The 16,759-nt window shown below is 33.6% G+C and overlaps 1 protein-coding gene across 3 annotated transcripts in view; it reads right to left on the bottom strand.

Annotated features, from left to right (window-relative positions):
* LOC126891786 (ribosomal protein S6 kinase alpha-5-like) overlaps nt 1-16,759 on the bottom strand; it is a 570,345-nt gene that overhangs the window by 93,519 nt on the left and 460,067 nt on the right. For all 3 annotated transcript variants that reach the window (XM_050661058.1, XM_050661059.1, XM_050661057.1), the window contains exon 5: nt 6,516-6,710. In XM_050661058.1, coding sequence (XP_050517015.1) covers nt 6,516-6,710 — 195 coding nt within the window. The remainder of the gene's footprint in view (nt 1-6,515; nt 6,711-16,759) is intronic.

Raw genomic sequence — 16,759 nt, 5'->3', positions numbered from 1 at the left:
GAACATTTCTAGAAAATGTTTCAGGAACTATCAAAGAGCGTTTACTAATATTCTGAAAAGTATCAAAATTTTAAATACCATTCTAAAACAGACAATTCATATGTACATATTTTCAATCCATACAATATTGAAAAAGTACGCCCAGGATACAAATGCCTCTCTAATTAGACAGTTGTAAATCTTAATAATATGAACATTGCAATGTTTTCCAAGAGAAAACAATTTGTGAAAACAGAAATTTCTCAGAATTTTCCCCGTTTCATATTCTAGGTTTTGTGAGAGGTTTGCCTTAACGATAGTAAGAAATACTTACTGCTTATAATTTGAAGTATGGTTTCTAAGAAGTTCGTTATAGTTGGAAATCAACTAGGAAGTTTCTGGGAAGAACATAAAATGAAAATTATTACAATTTCTGGAAAGCTGCTGTACCTTGAAAGATAAATAACAAGAAATTGCTTTAGAGACTTAACATGTTAAAATGGAAAAAAACTATAAATATTCCTTGTTAAAGTACATACAATTCAAACCAAACAATGAAATAATCTTCCACTTGTTTTGGCTTGCTGGACGTGTCGCACATTTCCGTCTCAGTCTCTATCTCTATTCCGTTCCTTCCTCACTTTCCCATTACCGTTAAGAATGCAGATTGTTGCCATTCGTTTTTATTTCTTCGGTTTTAAGGAGGTCAAACGATGACCGGAGAACTAAATTGGACGAAACCACACCTCCTTGTTAAAGGCCCATGGACCGAACTGGCCCATGTAGGTATCAAAAATACTAACACTTCTTAAAATAGTTTAAATTGGTGTGCAGGATAAATTCATGATACAATCAAACCCTCTTATTACATTAGAATACCCTTTATATAGGTCTGGATCCCGTGTATGAAAAAAAAGTTGATTAATATCAAGCTGAAAATTTGTTAATTGCTTAAGGGTGTCTAGTCGGACAAACTTTGATATATGGGAACACTGGAACATAGAAGTTTTAATTGTGGAGCAGGTTAAAAATTTGGAACGGTCAGACCACGAAAACGTCACATGTATTTTGTCCGACAGAACTTCCAATTGATTTGTTATCCTTTCATTAAACTCTCATGCAAAAATCAGACTGCTATTTATCACCTGTCATAATTCCTGTCATTTGACATGTACTACGTCTTCCACTAAATATAATGCCCATTTGGTGATAAATATCAGCCTGATTTTTGCATGAGAGTTTAATGAAAGGGTAACAAATCAATTGGAAGTTCTATCGGACAAAATACATGTGACGTTTTCGTGGTCTGACCGTTCCAAATTTTTAACCTGTTTCACAATTAAAACTTCCCGTGTTCCAGTGTTCCCATATATCAAAGTTTGTCCGACTAAACACCCTTAAGCTATTAACAAATTTTCAGCTTGCTATTAATCAACTTTTTTTTCATACGCGGAATCCAGACCTAATAGGAATTTTCGGTTATAGGAATAGAAATTTGAAGTCTCGAAACGTTTCTACTAGCCACCAATGATCGGTTATTAGAATATCCCGGTTATAGGAATACTTTTGCTTTTTGGCACGAAGGCTATTCCAAGAGCGGGTTCGACTGTAATATGTAATTATAAAAGTAAAAATAATGTTGTAGTGATGTTACATTGAGTAGATATTCGGTTTGTTCAAAAATAACGAAAACATGTCGCGTAAAATTGTGATTGTTCCGTGAAGCTACGATCATTTCAGTAATCGGGCAAATGCAAATACTCGTTGTGCCGTATTCTCTAGATTTTCGAATTACCGTCTTCGGACAATATGAATGGTACACATGCGCATACACAACGGTACCAGCAGTTTTGTGATGATTTATGAACAGTACAATAGTTGATTATTGGAACAAATCTGTTATCTATCTTCCTTTTTCATTCAATATTATCATAACGACATTATTCCATTTTTGTGTTGTAATTTCTTCAGAGCTTTTAATGGTTTTATGACGCATGTGCATCCTAGTTTTAACATTTCACTTACAACGCCAGCTTCTCCAGGTGTTATATTTTTCTTTATGTCTTTTAAGGCTGACTCAATTTCTTAGTTATATCCGGAAGTTCCTCTAATCCTTGATTCTGTATTACTGAGATTTCTATTTCTGGAATGGGATCATCTCGGCTATATAATGTAGTATAGTATTCTTCGATGGTTTTCAGGACCTCCTGTTGTTCATATATGGCATGTCCTTGTTTATTTTTTAACTTCTAAATATTCCTCGTTCCTGTCTTCAACTTTTGTTTCAGGACTTTCAAAGTTTTAAAAAACTAATACAGAAGTAAAATACTTCGACTTGTATATTGGTATAAAATGTTTATTAAAAAACTTCTTAAAATGTCATCCAAAAGGATTGCAAAACGTTTTCGATCTGAATCAGACCATCTTCAGTGCATTCTGCTAAGTAGATGAAACTAACTGAAGTCTGTCTCAGTTGGTCTATGCCCATTGAACTGGCAAGAACCACGCGTTCTATTCGAGCAGGGAACATCGACTTGGAGTCGTTATATTTTGTACGATCATATTATGTAAACCATATATTTCGATGTTACCACTTTTAATAGTGTGCTAGTTTCATCTATTTAGCGGAATGCACTGAAGATCGTCTGATTCAGATCGAAAACGTTTTGCAATCCTTTTGGATGACATTTTAAGAAGTTCTTTAATAAAAATTTTATACCAATATACAAATCGAATTTTTTTACTTCTGTATTAGTTTTTTAACTATGGTATACAACCAGCTACTGGGATTTTCCCATTGATTTTTTTTTAAGTTTTGTTTTGTTCTATGGTATGAGTTATTTCTTTAGTGTTAAAGTTCCTTATATCTTTCCTAACGACTTTTGAAATGGTTTTGTTTAAATTTCTTACCTCTGCTATGTTCGTTGTCTACTTATCATTCATTAACATTCTTCTCATTCATCATTCATTAACATTAGCTTTCTTGTATCTTCTGTGAGTTTTTATTTTTACTTGTTTGCTTGCCTTGGCACTTCTTCTGTATCTCCTTTAGGACGTCCACTAACGTGGACGTGTGGTTTCAGGGACTACTAGTTTCTATACATTTAAATGTTTTACTGTACTCAAAATGTCTGCACACAATAATAGTGGTTTCACCACAATGTAATAAGGAAGAGATTCAAGTAGAAACAAAAAGATTATCGAGGAGAGAAGGACCAGGACCAAGAAGGAAGTTAGCATGAAAAAGAAACAGTGCGAGCAGGATACAGTATTAAAACGTTTAGCTAGATTGCTCGAGACTAAAAGTGAAGAAGACGCAGGAGAGACTGTCACTGTTTATAAATTTCTTCTGTTTCGGAGTTATGTACAAGTAAAAGAGGAGGCTTATGGGATTATGAGAATGAGTTTTTTATAGATTAGTGTAAGCACGATCTATAGCACGATAGCGTTCTACATATCTGTGTTTAATCGAATGAAACAAGTTACATACTTTGAAGTGCTGAAAGAAAGGAAAAAATCCTTGAGTGAAAACTGTCAAAAAACTGAGACACTCCTTTGAAGATATCTCCCATATCTCGTAAAGTAGGACATTTTCATTCTACATTGTTATTATAATTAATAATAACGAAATAGGATGTTGCTAAATTTTATTACTCTACGAAGTACCCGGACAAATAACTAATTAGCATAATGTGATTTATTTTTCACAAACAAAAATGGGAATCATTATTAAAAAATTATGCAAACTTATATTATATCGTAGGTGTTGTTAAAAAAATTAATAATGAGTAATCAATAACTAAGCAGTAACGAACTAGTCAAATTCCGTACCTGCACAGCAAGTATTTGTTTAGACATGGACTATCTCTTCGCAGAGAAACAATGAATGAACGAAGACACAAGGTGCGTTGGGATCGAGTATTATTAATTCATTGAAATCTGTGCCTACGCGGACGCAAGATCTGTGAAGGTAACGGATTATTAGGAAATTGGATATTCACTTACAACAATACCACGACGATGTTCTTGTTTGTGGTTGATACTTAATGTTGGTATGGCCGGCTATATTTTACCGAAGACCGTACGCATAAAAACAAGGCACACAACGGGAGATAGTGGTATTGTTCTTAATGATTATGTTCATTAGATGATTGTTTAGGATAGAGTTTTATCTTATATAAGTCTCGTTTATTATGTAAATAATAAAGAGTAAGGGTCAAACTTAAAAATTGTTGTTTTAAAAAAATATTAATATAAATAGGTACTAAATTTATTTTAAAGATGAAAAGTTTAGAATAATCGAACAATATTATCTTTTCTACAAAGAAGCATCACCAACTTAAGAGCTTAGAACTGACCTCTTAAGTTATAAAGATTTTTAAGTAAAGGGAGGAATGATTTGGGTCATATAACACGTGGTGACAGATATTAACTAAAATTAATAATGCAGGGAAAGATTCGAGGAAGGCGCAGCATAGATAGAAGAAAAATGTCCTGCCTGAGAAATCTCACTGAATGGTTTGGATGCAGCTCAACTGAACTCTTTCGGGCCGTATGAGTGTCAAAAGTTAGAATGGCAATGATGATTGCCAACCTTCGTCGCGGAGATGGCACGTAAAGAAGAAGGAGGAATGACATTCTATACTATATGTATACGCACAAGAGATAAGTGATGTAACTGTGAGATAAACTGTAAGTACTCATGTTAGAAAACAATATTTACTTCTTTTTCTGGTAAAATATGGAGCCATTGTGACATTAAGAGACAGGCCATCGAGAGTTACCCCGTGCTCTCTATGATACAGGACAGCATGACCCCTCAATTTGAGTTTTCATCCTTTGCGATCCTAGTATGCGCTAATAATATAATAGTGGCTTGCTCAAACAGGACCATCTATATCTGCTCTGACAGTCAATGAGCGCTAAAGGCTTTGAAAGTGCACAAAGTCAGCCGGGATCTTTGCGATCTTAGTATGTGCTCATGAGATAATAGATAGGGCGTGCTCAGGCAGAATCATCTCTATCTGCTCTGACAGTCAAGGAGCGTTAAGGGCTTTGATAGCACCCAAAGTCAGCTTTAAGCTGATTTTTGGTTGCAAGAGAGCACTGACTGATGTTGCGCTGACCAATATGGTTAACTTGGTACCGGGACACAGAGGTGTGGAAGGGAACGAACGGTCTGACACCTTGGCAAGACAGGGCTCATCCATTCAGTGTAATTGGGGTAACCTTCAGTACTGGTCGGGGTAGTCTCAAGGAGATTCTTTTGCAGAGGTTCCAGGGCTCCTGGGCCAGTTGTGGAGGTATGAGACAGGCTTATGCTCCACATAGTGCGGCCATTCAAAAGTCTTACAGCCCAACTTCTTCTTCCAGACATTCTACACCGTAGAATGTAGAAGATGCTCTCCGGTGATCACTATGCTTACCGGCATTGTAGACTCAGGAGGCACCTTCATCTGCTTGGATCGGCGGATGGCCCACGGTGCAGTCTATGTGATGGGGAGGAGGAAACCTACTCATAAGTCCTCTGGAAGTGCCCAGTACCGGCATATCCTAGGTTCGGCCGTTAAGCAGCCGAGTCAAATGAAGGAGTTATCTCCCTAAAAAGACTTGTGGCTTTCTGTGAGGCCATAAGATTACTAAGGGAATAGACATTCAGAACTGCAGGAAGAACTCATTTTCGAGGACTCTACTGATTGTAGCAGATATGGAAGTCCGGAGCACCCTGGACCACAGAAACGTCAAAGACCAGGTTCTTATGAACCTAGTCCGTATGATAGGGGGTGAACCAATGGATCCGCCTTATACCTGGACCTACAATAGTTTGAAGAGCTCACAAGTGGGCCCTATACCGGCCTACCATAACCATAACAGTACAATACGACATCGAGAAAAAAGTTTTATGATCCAACCAATGAGAACGATTGGGAAAAACTTCTGAAATTTTTATGGGACGATGTAAACGCAAAATCTAGAGGTAATGACGATAATCAAAGAAAAAAAGATTCCGAAGCACTTGAGAAAAATTGTGAAACCGAAACATTAGAACACAATGAAGAAAGAGATGGCTATTCGGATATAGAACAAAGTATTTGGTCTGATCACTGATTCATCTGCAAGTGGAAATGAAGAGGACAAAACTAGACTCAAGGCTATGTGGTTGCTATAATGAAGAAAAATAGAAAAGTTGTACAATATATTCATTGGAGAAAAACTCAAATAGATGTTACTAATACTAACATGTAGTAATGATGAATTGTAAAATAGGGGAAAAACTGGAATGTGGAGTAATTTCAACATTGGGCGATAACTTTAAAAGTGTTTTTATTTTAGTATTGTTTGTAAACAATTGTTAAAAATATACCAACAGTATACCAAGGTACTAAATTACTATTAACTGCAAAGTAGTTAGGATTTTTACGAATTACCTACATTACGTTTCTGAGCTTCTTGTAAAAGCTGGCGAGCAGCGGAATGTTCACTAAATACATGCAATAATCTTTTAGATTAACTAATAAAAAAGGAAAAACACTCACGATGTCGTGTCCCTGAGTTCCAGCTTTAACCACTTCGGGCGCCATGTACTCGATGGTCCCGCAAAAGGAATATGCTCTTTGCTTGGAATCCTCCCTCGGGAGCTCCTTGCTTAATCCGAAGTCCGTGAGAACGATGTGACCCGTTTCGTCCACCAGGATGTTCTCCAGTTTAATATCTCTATAGATGATGCCCAACTGAAAAGAAAAAATATATGTAATGATAGAAATAGATTACTGTTGAAATTAATATATGTATAAAAAAAATCTAAATTTCATTAATTGCATGTAAACAACGATTTCAGTTGTTAAAGGTGTTCAAAATTTATCTGCTCGTTCCATAGTAACAATATATTAAAATCAGTGTATCACTTTTTCCCTTTTCTCGATTATTAGTTTTTATTCTATAGTATATGAATTATTGTAATCAATGAATACACAGATAGTGAACAAATAGTCCTATTAATTAAATTAATGAATAATTTACGCGATTAACAAGTAACTGTTATCAAAAAATATTCAAAACCTGAACGGAATAGCCATCTCGTTCGTTGCCGATGACGACATCGCTGTGAACTATTGTTTACATCTAGTGCACAGCTTAAGCGAATAAACTATAGTTAGTTCGATTTTTTGTGACTTTTTATATTTAAACTTGATGTAATTTATGACCTTACTTCTGAAAGTAGCCTTATTTCTGCATTTCTAAAATGATTGATTTCTAAAGAATGTTAGTGAAGTGTTACAAAACTGACTTTACGCGGTTGACTACTATTTTATTATTTAGGCGCCTGTTAGTCTGGGAGCTGAAAACAGTAAGGTGACATAATTGTGTCACAGAAGATTTAATAAAAGTTTAATAGAGTTTAAGAAGCTTAAGAGTTTAAGAACAAGAAAACTCTTGTTTCCATTAAGCGGACTACCTACATTTTGTTCAGTTTTTTCTTCTAGAACCAACCAACATGTTTAGAGACAGAGACTTTTGTTTTTAGTCGTGTCTGGTCAATACTGAATTTCTTGGAAAATAGGGTTTATTTCTACCATGTACAAAACTCAAAATTACATGTCAAATTCTGTCCTGCACCAGATTTCTTTTTTATAGCTTCTTTCACGATGACATTGTGAAATTATGCTTTTAATTTCTCTTTAAATTTCTACCAGTTAGTGTCAAACAATTGGGCAATTCCTTTGTAGGAGTCCATTTTTTTTAATTTTAAATTTATAGTTACTATTGGGTACCACAAATATCTATTTTCCCGATAAGCATCTATTAAGGTACATATTTCTTCAGCAGTCCACAGCTTTTTGAAAACTTTACCACCTTTAGATATGATCTATTGTGGTTATGGTAGATCGGTACAGGGCCCATTTGTGAGACCTTCAGACACTTATCTCCTAAGGCGTGTCCATTGTATCACCCCCATCTTGCGGACTTAGTTCATAAGGGGTCTTCGGCCTTTCTGGGACCAGAGATCATAATGGAGGAAATCGAACAAGCAATACGAAACGCAAAAAACGGAAAAACTGTAGGTCCAGACGAAATACCTGCAGAATTACTGAAATGTCTAGACGATGAAACTCTACCTGTACTACTGGATCTGTTTAATGAAGTATATAAAACCGGAAAAATCCCTCAGGAATGGTTGGTGTCCACCTTTGTAACAATACCAAAAACAATGTATGCCAAAGATTGTTCGGACTATAGGACAATATCATTAATAAGCCATACCCTCAAAATATTTCTAAAGGTGATTCATGGAAGATTATACAGAAAGCTAGAATATGATATGGATGACACAAAAGTAGGGTTCCGCAAAGGACTTGGAACAAGAGAGGCATTGTTTGCGTTTAATGTCCTCTCTCAAAGATGCTTAGATACGAACCTGTATATTTATTCCTGTTTCATCGACTTTGAAAAAGCGTTCGACAGGGTCCGACAAGAAAAACTAATAGAATTATTGAAAAACAGGGATATAGACGCCAATATAAAGAAAGAACAACAAGAATCCGAGAATATTGATATAAAGAGAGGGGTAAAACAGGGTTGTGTTCTGTCGGCGCTACTGTTTAACCTATACAGTGAAACCATATTTCAGGAAGCGATAGCGGAGCTAAGTGATGGAATCTCTATAAACGGAAGAATAGTAAATAACATAAGATTCGCTGATGACACCGTTATAACGGCAGACACCCTGGAATCGCTACAAGAATTTCTAAATATAATTAACGATTATTGCATTCGATACGGACTAAAAATAAACAAGAAAAAAACTAAATTTATGATCGTCTCAAAAACAGAACATGGAATTGAAAGGTTAATGATAGAGCAAACCCAAATAGAAAAAGTAAAGACATACAAATATCTGGGAACCTGGGTCGATGACAAAAATGACCAAAGCAAAGAAATAAAGTCCGAATTGAAACTGCAAGGCAAGCATTTATAAAAATGAAGACACTGCTTACAAACAAAGACCTTCAGTTGCCTCTCAGATTGAGGGCTCTACGATGTTACATATTTTCTATATTGCTATACGGAATGGAAGCTTGGACATTGAAGAGACAACACATAAGAAGAATAGAAGCGTTCGAAATGTGGTGTTACAGAAGAATTTTGAAAATTCAGTGGGTTCAAAGGATTACCAATGTTGAAGTGCTACGACGTTTAAATAAGGAGTTAAAAATTATGAAGAGTATAAAAACTAGAAAACTGGAATATTTGGGTCACATTACCAGAGGAGAAAAATACGAGTTGCTGAGAATTATTATGCAAGGAAGGAACCAAGGAAGAAGAAGCATAGGAAGAAGACGCATCTCCTGGCTGAGGAACCTTAGAGAATGGTTTAACTGTAATTCATTACAACTGTTCAGAGCAGCAGCAAACAAAGTGACCATAGCCATTATGATATCCAACCTCCGATAGGAGAGGGAACTTTAAGAATAAGAAGGCCTTTCTGGGGCTCAGGCTGCTCCAGACTCCCATATCTGCTAGAATCAGCAGAGGCTCCAATCTAAGCTCTTCCTGATGCCGTTCCGAATGTCCAACCGTTTAGTAACCTTGTGGCTTCACAAAAGAGTCACAAGTCTCTTTAGGGATAAATCCTCATTTGGTTCGGCTGCATAAGGTTCAAAACAGACCGACCACGCTGCAACGCTACGCTGTGGATCCACAAAGTAGTTTCATAGTACAGTATTTCTCATGATCATCTTTCAGTGCGTCACAGTTTTTCGATTTCTTTCTAACGCATTAAATTGTATGTAACAGAAAAAAAGGCACGTCGGTGATTACATTTCGTCGGTGACATTTTTATAACATTTATTCTAGTTATTCTAGTTGTCGATAGATTGCGCCATAATAAAAAAATATTTTTTTTTAATTAGATAATAATATTACAAATATAATCTATATAATTTATAAGACTATACAAATCAAAGAAAATACCATTTTATAAATGCAATAGACACAATTGATTTGTTTTTATTCCAAATTGAAAATAAAATGTGACAACTGTCAGATTTAACTAAAATGTCATGTTAGAATAAATGTCATAAATGTGTATTATCACGGACTTACCCTTTTTCCTATCATTTGTTACGCACTGAAAAATGATCATGAAAAGGACAATATATGCCGGATTTATACTCAGCTATTGCCATTACTGCTGCCGTTGACGGAAATATTGCCCGAAATATGATATCGACTCGAGTGAGGTGTTCACATCAGTTCCTCGCCAATGTCCTCACAACTCATTACCGAACGACTCACAAGAAAGGAATGTGACAACAACATCGTCTTGCTCCCTTAAGCGCTGGTTTCCTCGAAAGCGGTGCCGACAACCTCCGATCGTAACACTGCGATGAATGACCATAAAAAACTGTACCATGCAAAATAATAGCGTTGGTTTCCAAGGATGCGTTGGAAGCCACCGCTTGCTGAGCTTGCACATTCCATTGCCCCAGTGAAGAACCTTGAATTTTTCACCGTAATCTGACGTAATTCATCGCAGTGCTACGATCGCTGTTTGTCGGTGCCGCTTTCGAGGAAACCCAGGCTTTAAGCGGCAAGTGAGAGAGAGAGAGAGAGTAGCTGAATGTAAATACCCACTCGTATTCGCGCTGCCTCTCTTTTGACTTCCGCCACAAAAACCGACTCTTTGGGTATGTAGGTGCAATGGCAATAGCATGACGAGCAGCAGCGCGAGTGAGCTATTTACACATTCACGCTACCCACTTCACTACCCAATTCCCTGTCCAAGAGGACTGAGTATAAATGCGGTATAAAGAGGGACAGTAGAACCACTCTCCGAAAAATTGAAAGTAAAATCTGTAGTCGCGCATGGCGGCCGCGCAATGTTGGCAGTCGCTTTTGCACCACTCTCGCATTGCTATTCGCATAGAAACGTACGGCTTTTAACAGGGAAAACCCACATCCACCGCTGGTGAATTACCAATTGCGTACTGCCGGTATTACTTCCTGAGATCAAAGCGCCGACAGAAGAGTGATTTTACTGTGGAACCTCTATATACTGTGGTAGTTTCCGATGATTGGCCGTGGGTTCTTATGTGGAGTGGACGTTCCATCCCAGACGAGCGACTGTGGCTGGGCACTGTTTGTAGTACGTTTGATTTGCATAGGAATTTACGGCTAATCATCGGAAACTACTTTGTGGATCCACAGCGTAGCGCTGCAGCGTGTGGTTCTCGCCCAACTCTTTCAGAACACGTTAGTCTTAAAAAAGTTTGCGAAAAGTTGCAGTTTTATTATATTCGACACGAGTTTGTGTTTTGTCCCTTAAGTGGAAAACCACCATTACAAATACATCGGACAAAAACAGAGCAAAGGTCTTATAGAAGAAGTCAATAATAGTAAACTTTAACCACTTGCTTATTTATTACTATTGATTATATCGTAACGAAAAACAATGAAACGTTTGAAACTGCTAATACCAGAGTAAACAAAGAGAAATGAATATACTCGAGAAAGTATTCAGTTACACAATTCTTGTTGTTTTATACTAAACAACATGGCAGTTGTTTGTGCGGAACTATCCGCACGTTCGTCTCTTTTGATTACCCAATTGCACTGAATCATAAACTCGTGTCAAATTCGATACGACCGCGTGTGCATTTAAAAAATTGATCGATCGAAACAACTAGCGCACGTGCGCTCCATTTATTCCTAGAAGCAATTTATTGTTTGGATAGACACATTTTTTCAGAAGTATATAGCAACTTTTCAGAAATTAAAGAAGAAATTCCGATACACGCGTTTCGAATCTATCAAATAAAAGGTCAGATTTTTAATGTTGTTCTGAAGCTATTTTCTTGTGGCATTTTTTTTTTATAATCAAGTATATTCAAATGGGAAATAAGCCACAATTTTACCTAAAAATGATTTTATTAACGTTTCGACGCCCAAGTCGGGTGTCGTTGTCAAAATACAAAATAATACTAAATAAACAAAAATGTTGTTGCTTAGTAAAAAATTCTTCTAATAATTTATTTAATCTGACTCATTTATATCGGCAATTCAGACACGTATTATACATTTTAAAGTAGACGACTTTAAAATATATTTAAAATATATAATTGTGGCTTATTTCCCATTTGAATATACTTGGTCAGATTTTTATTGTGATATACGAGGGATGTCAGATAGCCCTTATAGTTCAGAGAAATAAGGAAAAAAATATCCTGTTGGTGACACAACCCCCTCCAGGCCGAAACCAAATTTTTTGAGTAGTATTCTAGACATCTATAATAATAACCTATATGTTTCCTGCAGCCGATTTTGATGATATACTTAGTTATAAACAAATGAAGATAAAAAAACGGTAAATTTTCACTTTTTTCGTCTATTACCAAAAAGTTAAGCATTTTAAACAAATTTGAGAGTAAGAAACTCATAAATCGTATAAAAAACTTCAATATGGCGTTCACTGAATATGTATATCCTTATTGGTTGCTTAGAAAATTGCAAAATAAATCATAAATTTTGAGTTTTTATAAATATTCATAACTTATGTAAAAATTAACTTAGAACCTTCTTATTATATACAGAATGCTGAGACTTCTGGTGCTTAAATCATACCCTATATTTCAAAGCAATTGATCAATGAATAGTTGAAAAGTTATTTAATTTGTTTATTCCAAATTAATTTTTTTGCAACACTATAAGTCAGAAAATGATGAAGTTACAGTAATACTTTGGATAGTTTATGAAAGAAGAAGATTTACACTATTAATTTAATTAAAAAAAATGACAAAAATAATTGTAAATATTGCAAAATTATTTTGCAAGAACATGTGAATTAAAAAAGGAGGGGGCTAACTTCGTCCCTAATTGTCCTAGGACAATTATTGTTTTTCTTTCTAAATGTGTATAAAAATTCAGTCTTTCTAAATATGAAAAAATAATTTTTCTACGGGTAACGGTTAAAAAGATATTCTAATTGTTTATAAGTAAGCAAACAATCGACATGTTTTCGCAAAATAATTTTACACTGTTTAAAATTACTTTTTCTCATTTTTTTTTTAATTAAGTTAATAGTATAAATGTTCTTATTTCATAAACTGTCCGAAGTATTACTGTAACCTCATAATTTTCCGACTTATAGTGTTGCAAAAAAATGAATTTAGGATCAACAAATTAAATAACTTTTAAACTATTTGACCAATTTCTTTGAAATTTGAAATATAATTTAATCACAATACGGGAGTGCATTTAGATTTTCACTTCGAAAAAAATCAAACAATATAAAACTTTTTGTAATTTCATAAAGAAATGTTTAATAAACAACATATCAAAAAGTTCTACTCGAGAAGTGGGTGCTTCATTTTTTATTAAACAAATGAACAGCGAAGTTAGATGTTTTTTTAAATAACTCCGAAAATACAACTTTTAGAAAAAAACTGACTTGACCATTGAAAAATTCAGAAAATTTTACAAAAAAAACCTTATATAAAGATTTTTCTAAAATTAAATCTCTAGCTTCTTTAATTTTTTATTTATAACGCTAAAGTCACCCTTCTCACACACATTGTCGCACTGTAAACTAGCGTTGGAAAAATTGCACGGTTGAGTTTTTTTAATGTAATTCTTTAACTAATAGATCAAATGAAATTTTACGAATTGTACATGAAAGAAGATGAAATAAGCTATCTTATGGTTGTAATATAAAGAAATAAAATTTATGGACATAAGTACGGTGTGAGCGGAAAGTGAGCCTTACATGAATTTTGTTTAAAAATGATTTAAAAATGTGTAACTAATAAAATTTTATTTATAAAACTCCCAAATTTGCACAACTTACCTCTCAATCATCTTACTAAACGATGTTTTATTAAAAAAAAAATCTCAAAAATTTAATTCAAATAATACGACGTCTCAAAAAATGTAATTTTTGAAAACTTCGTAGTTTTACAGAATTCCCACCACTTTAAGACGGTATTACTCAAGTTTGAATAAATCTAATACAATTTTTTTGCTATTTTTTTAAAGCCTGGGATGTAATCTTTAAAAATCACTGAATTATTTTATTTTAAAAATGAAATAAAAAATTTCTTTTTGAGAAAACTAAGAATGATAACAAAAATGTAATACAAAAACCTAAAATTACCAGCTGAAAAAATGTATATACATAGTGATCAAAACTTTTTCTGTAAAACTTACCTAAAATACATTTAATAATAAGCTTCAACAATAATAAATGTTCAACAAAAAAAATTTTTTTAGCTCTTATACAGTATGTTGTTCTGAAGCTATTTCCTTGTGGCATTTTTATGATTAATTATTTATACGGGAAATAAGCCACAATTAAAATGAAAAAAAAAATTTAAAATGTATAATATATGTATGAATTGCCAATATAAATGAGTCAGATTAAATAAATTTTTAGAAGAATTTTTTTGCTTAGCAACAACACTTTTGTTTATTCTAGTAATATTTTGTATTTTGACAACGGCACCCGATTTGGGCGTCGAAACGTTAATAAAATTATTTTTTTCATTTTAATTGTGGCTTATTTCCCATACTTATACAGTATGTCTGCGTAACTTGGAACCTATTGATAACTTTTTTAATATGAATTTTACGAAAAAAGTTATTCTTTATAAAATACTCTGCATCGTATATATAACATAAGATGCAACCATCAAATATCAAATTTTGTTAATTTTGTACGTGGTATGTCAAAAAATATGAATTTCACTCAAGAGTAAAGTACCTTTATATTTCACAATATCGAACATTTTTATAAAGAAAAGTTGTTTGGAATTAAAAACTATATTCCAATATGTAACTATACCCTTCTAATCAAAAATTTGTTTTTGTTTAATATTCTTTCTAATACATTTTAATTTTTAATATTGTGAAAATTATTTGTTTATCTTTTTTTTAAGAATGAAATTCCATATTTGTTTGATTGGATTCTACTTGTTTTTCATTTAAATATCCGCCGTTTTGAAATTTTAATTTTTAATCTTTAATTCAGATTCAACAACCTGTTAAAAATAAAGACAATAATTTTTTTAGAAAAATGCTCTTTTTAGAAAATCCGCATTTTGGATCCGCCATTTTATAGTTTATAATGTTAACATTTAAGTTAGGTTTATCAAAGCTCTCAAAAATAAATATATGTAGAAATAAATACATTTTGTAAAGAAATTATGATTTTATAACTTATTTTTTAAGTTATTCGCCATTTTGGATCTGCCATTTTATAATTTAAATTATCAAAATTTGAATCAGGTTCAGCAACCTCTCAAAAATATCCACATATATGTAAACAAACACGTTTTATAAAAAAAATTCGGATTTTACAACTACTTTTTAAGGATTTTTAGGAAAAAATCCGCCATTTTGAATCCGCCATTTTGAATTTGCAAATTGTAATGTCAGATTCGGGTTCAGCATAATCAAAACTAAAATAAAAACGTTTTTTATCAAAAAAAATGTTGAATTCACCCATATGCTTAACATTATTTATACAAAACAATTGTTATTGTTTAAACAATTAATAAACAATTAGCGGCGAAATTTGTGAGTAGAACTTTTTACTTTAACATATTTATAAACTAACAAAAAAAGTTTTAGAAAAATATAACCTTGTTTGATTTTTTCCGAAACATTGTATCTTTTCGTTCTAATTGCACTCCCCCACAAGAAGTCTCAGCATTCCGTGTAACAAGAAGGTTCTAACTTAATTTTTACATAAGTTATGAACATTTATAAAATCTCAAAATTTATGACTTATTTTGCAATTTTTTAAGCAACAAATAAGCAACAGCGAAAGCCATATTGAAGTTTTTTATATGATTTATGAGTTTCTTATTCCCAAATTTGTTTAGAATGCTTCACTTTTTAGTAATAGAGGAAAAAAACGAAAATTTACCGTTTTTTGATCTTCATTTGTTTATAACTATGTATATCATCAAAATCGGCTGCAGGAAACATATAGGATATTAATAAAGACGTCCATACTACTCAAAAAATTTGGTTTCGGCCCGGAGGGGGATGTGTCACGAGAAAAATCTTATTTCTCTGGACTATTATGTTTACGAGCCTATGTTCATTCTTTTGAATTTGCAAATATAGTTATGCCTTATTACTTATGAACACCTTAGAAATCCTTATTTTTCTTAGAAACAAAAATTGTCGTTAAACAGAATTTCAGGGCAAGAATATGCTTTATTATTGAACATTAAAATGGTATTTGGCTAGATTTATTGATTTTGAGAGTTATGAATTGTTTTTGGATTTTGTAACTTCCGGAAAATCAAATGTCTAAACAGAAACTTAAATATATGAAATATATAATAAACTCAAAACCAAAAAATCATGATCTTAAAATATTCCCTAAATAAACCACGTTTCACTGAATGGTTAGAATTTCCTAAATTTTTAGTGTTTAGCCATGATAAAACATTGCGCCAACGGTGACTCACCCTGTATACCTAGATATCTATTGTTGCAGTATTTATGGAAATCCAACCTGTACAAAAATGTTAATGTACAGACATAGACTTAATTTGCGAGACGACAGACTATGCAATTTAAACGAGTCCAAAAAATAGCGTGGAAAATTAATCGACAAACACACACAAACAATCCATACACAAAAATTTTAGTCACCAGACGGGTCTTTGACCCGTTTCACCCCAGGAGTGGTATACAGACGAAATATATGTATGAATTAACCCTCCCCCAATGTATTTTGTCGAGACCAGACTCTCTCCCTCCTAAAATTCAC

The sequence above is a fragment of the Diabrotica virgifera genome, chromosome 9, assembly GCF_917563875.1.
Source record: "Diabrotica virgifera virgifera chromosome 9, PGI_DIABVI_V3a".
NCBI lineage: Eukaryota > Metazoa > Arthropoda > Insecta > Coleoptera > Chrysomelidae > Diabrotica > Diabrotica virgifera.
Note: the sequence above shows the minus strand (reverse complement) of the source record. Positions and strands in the feature narration are given on the sequence as shown.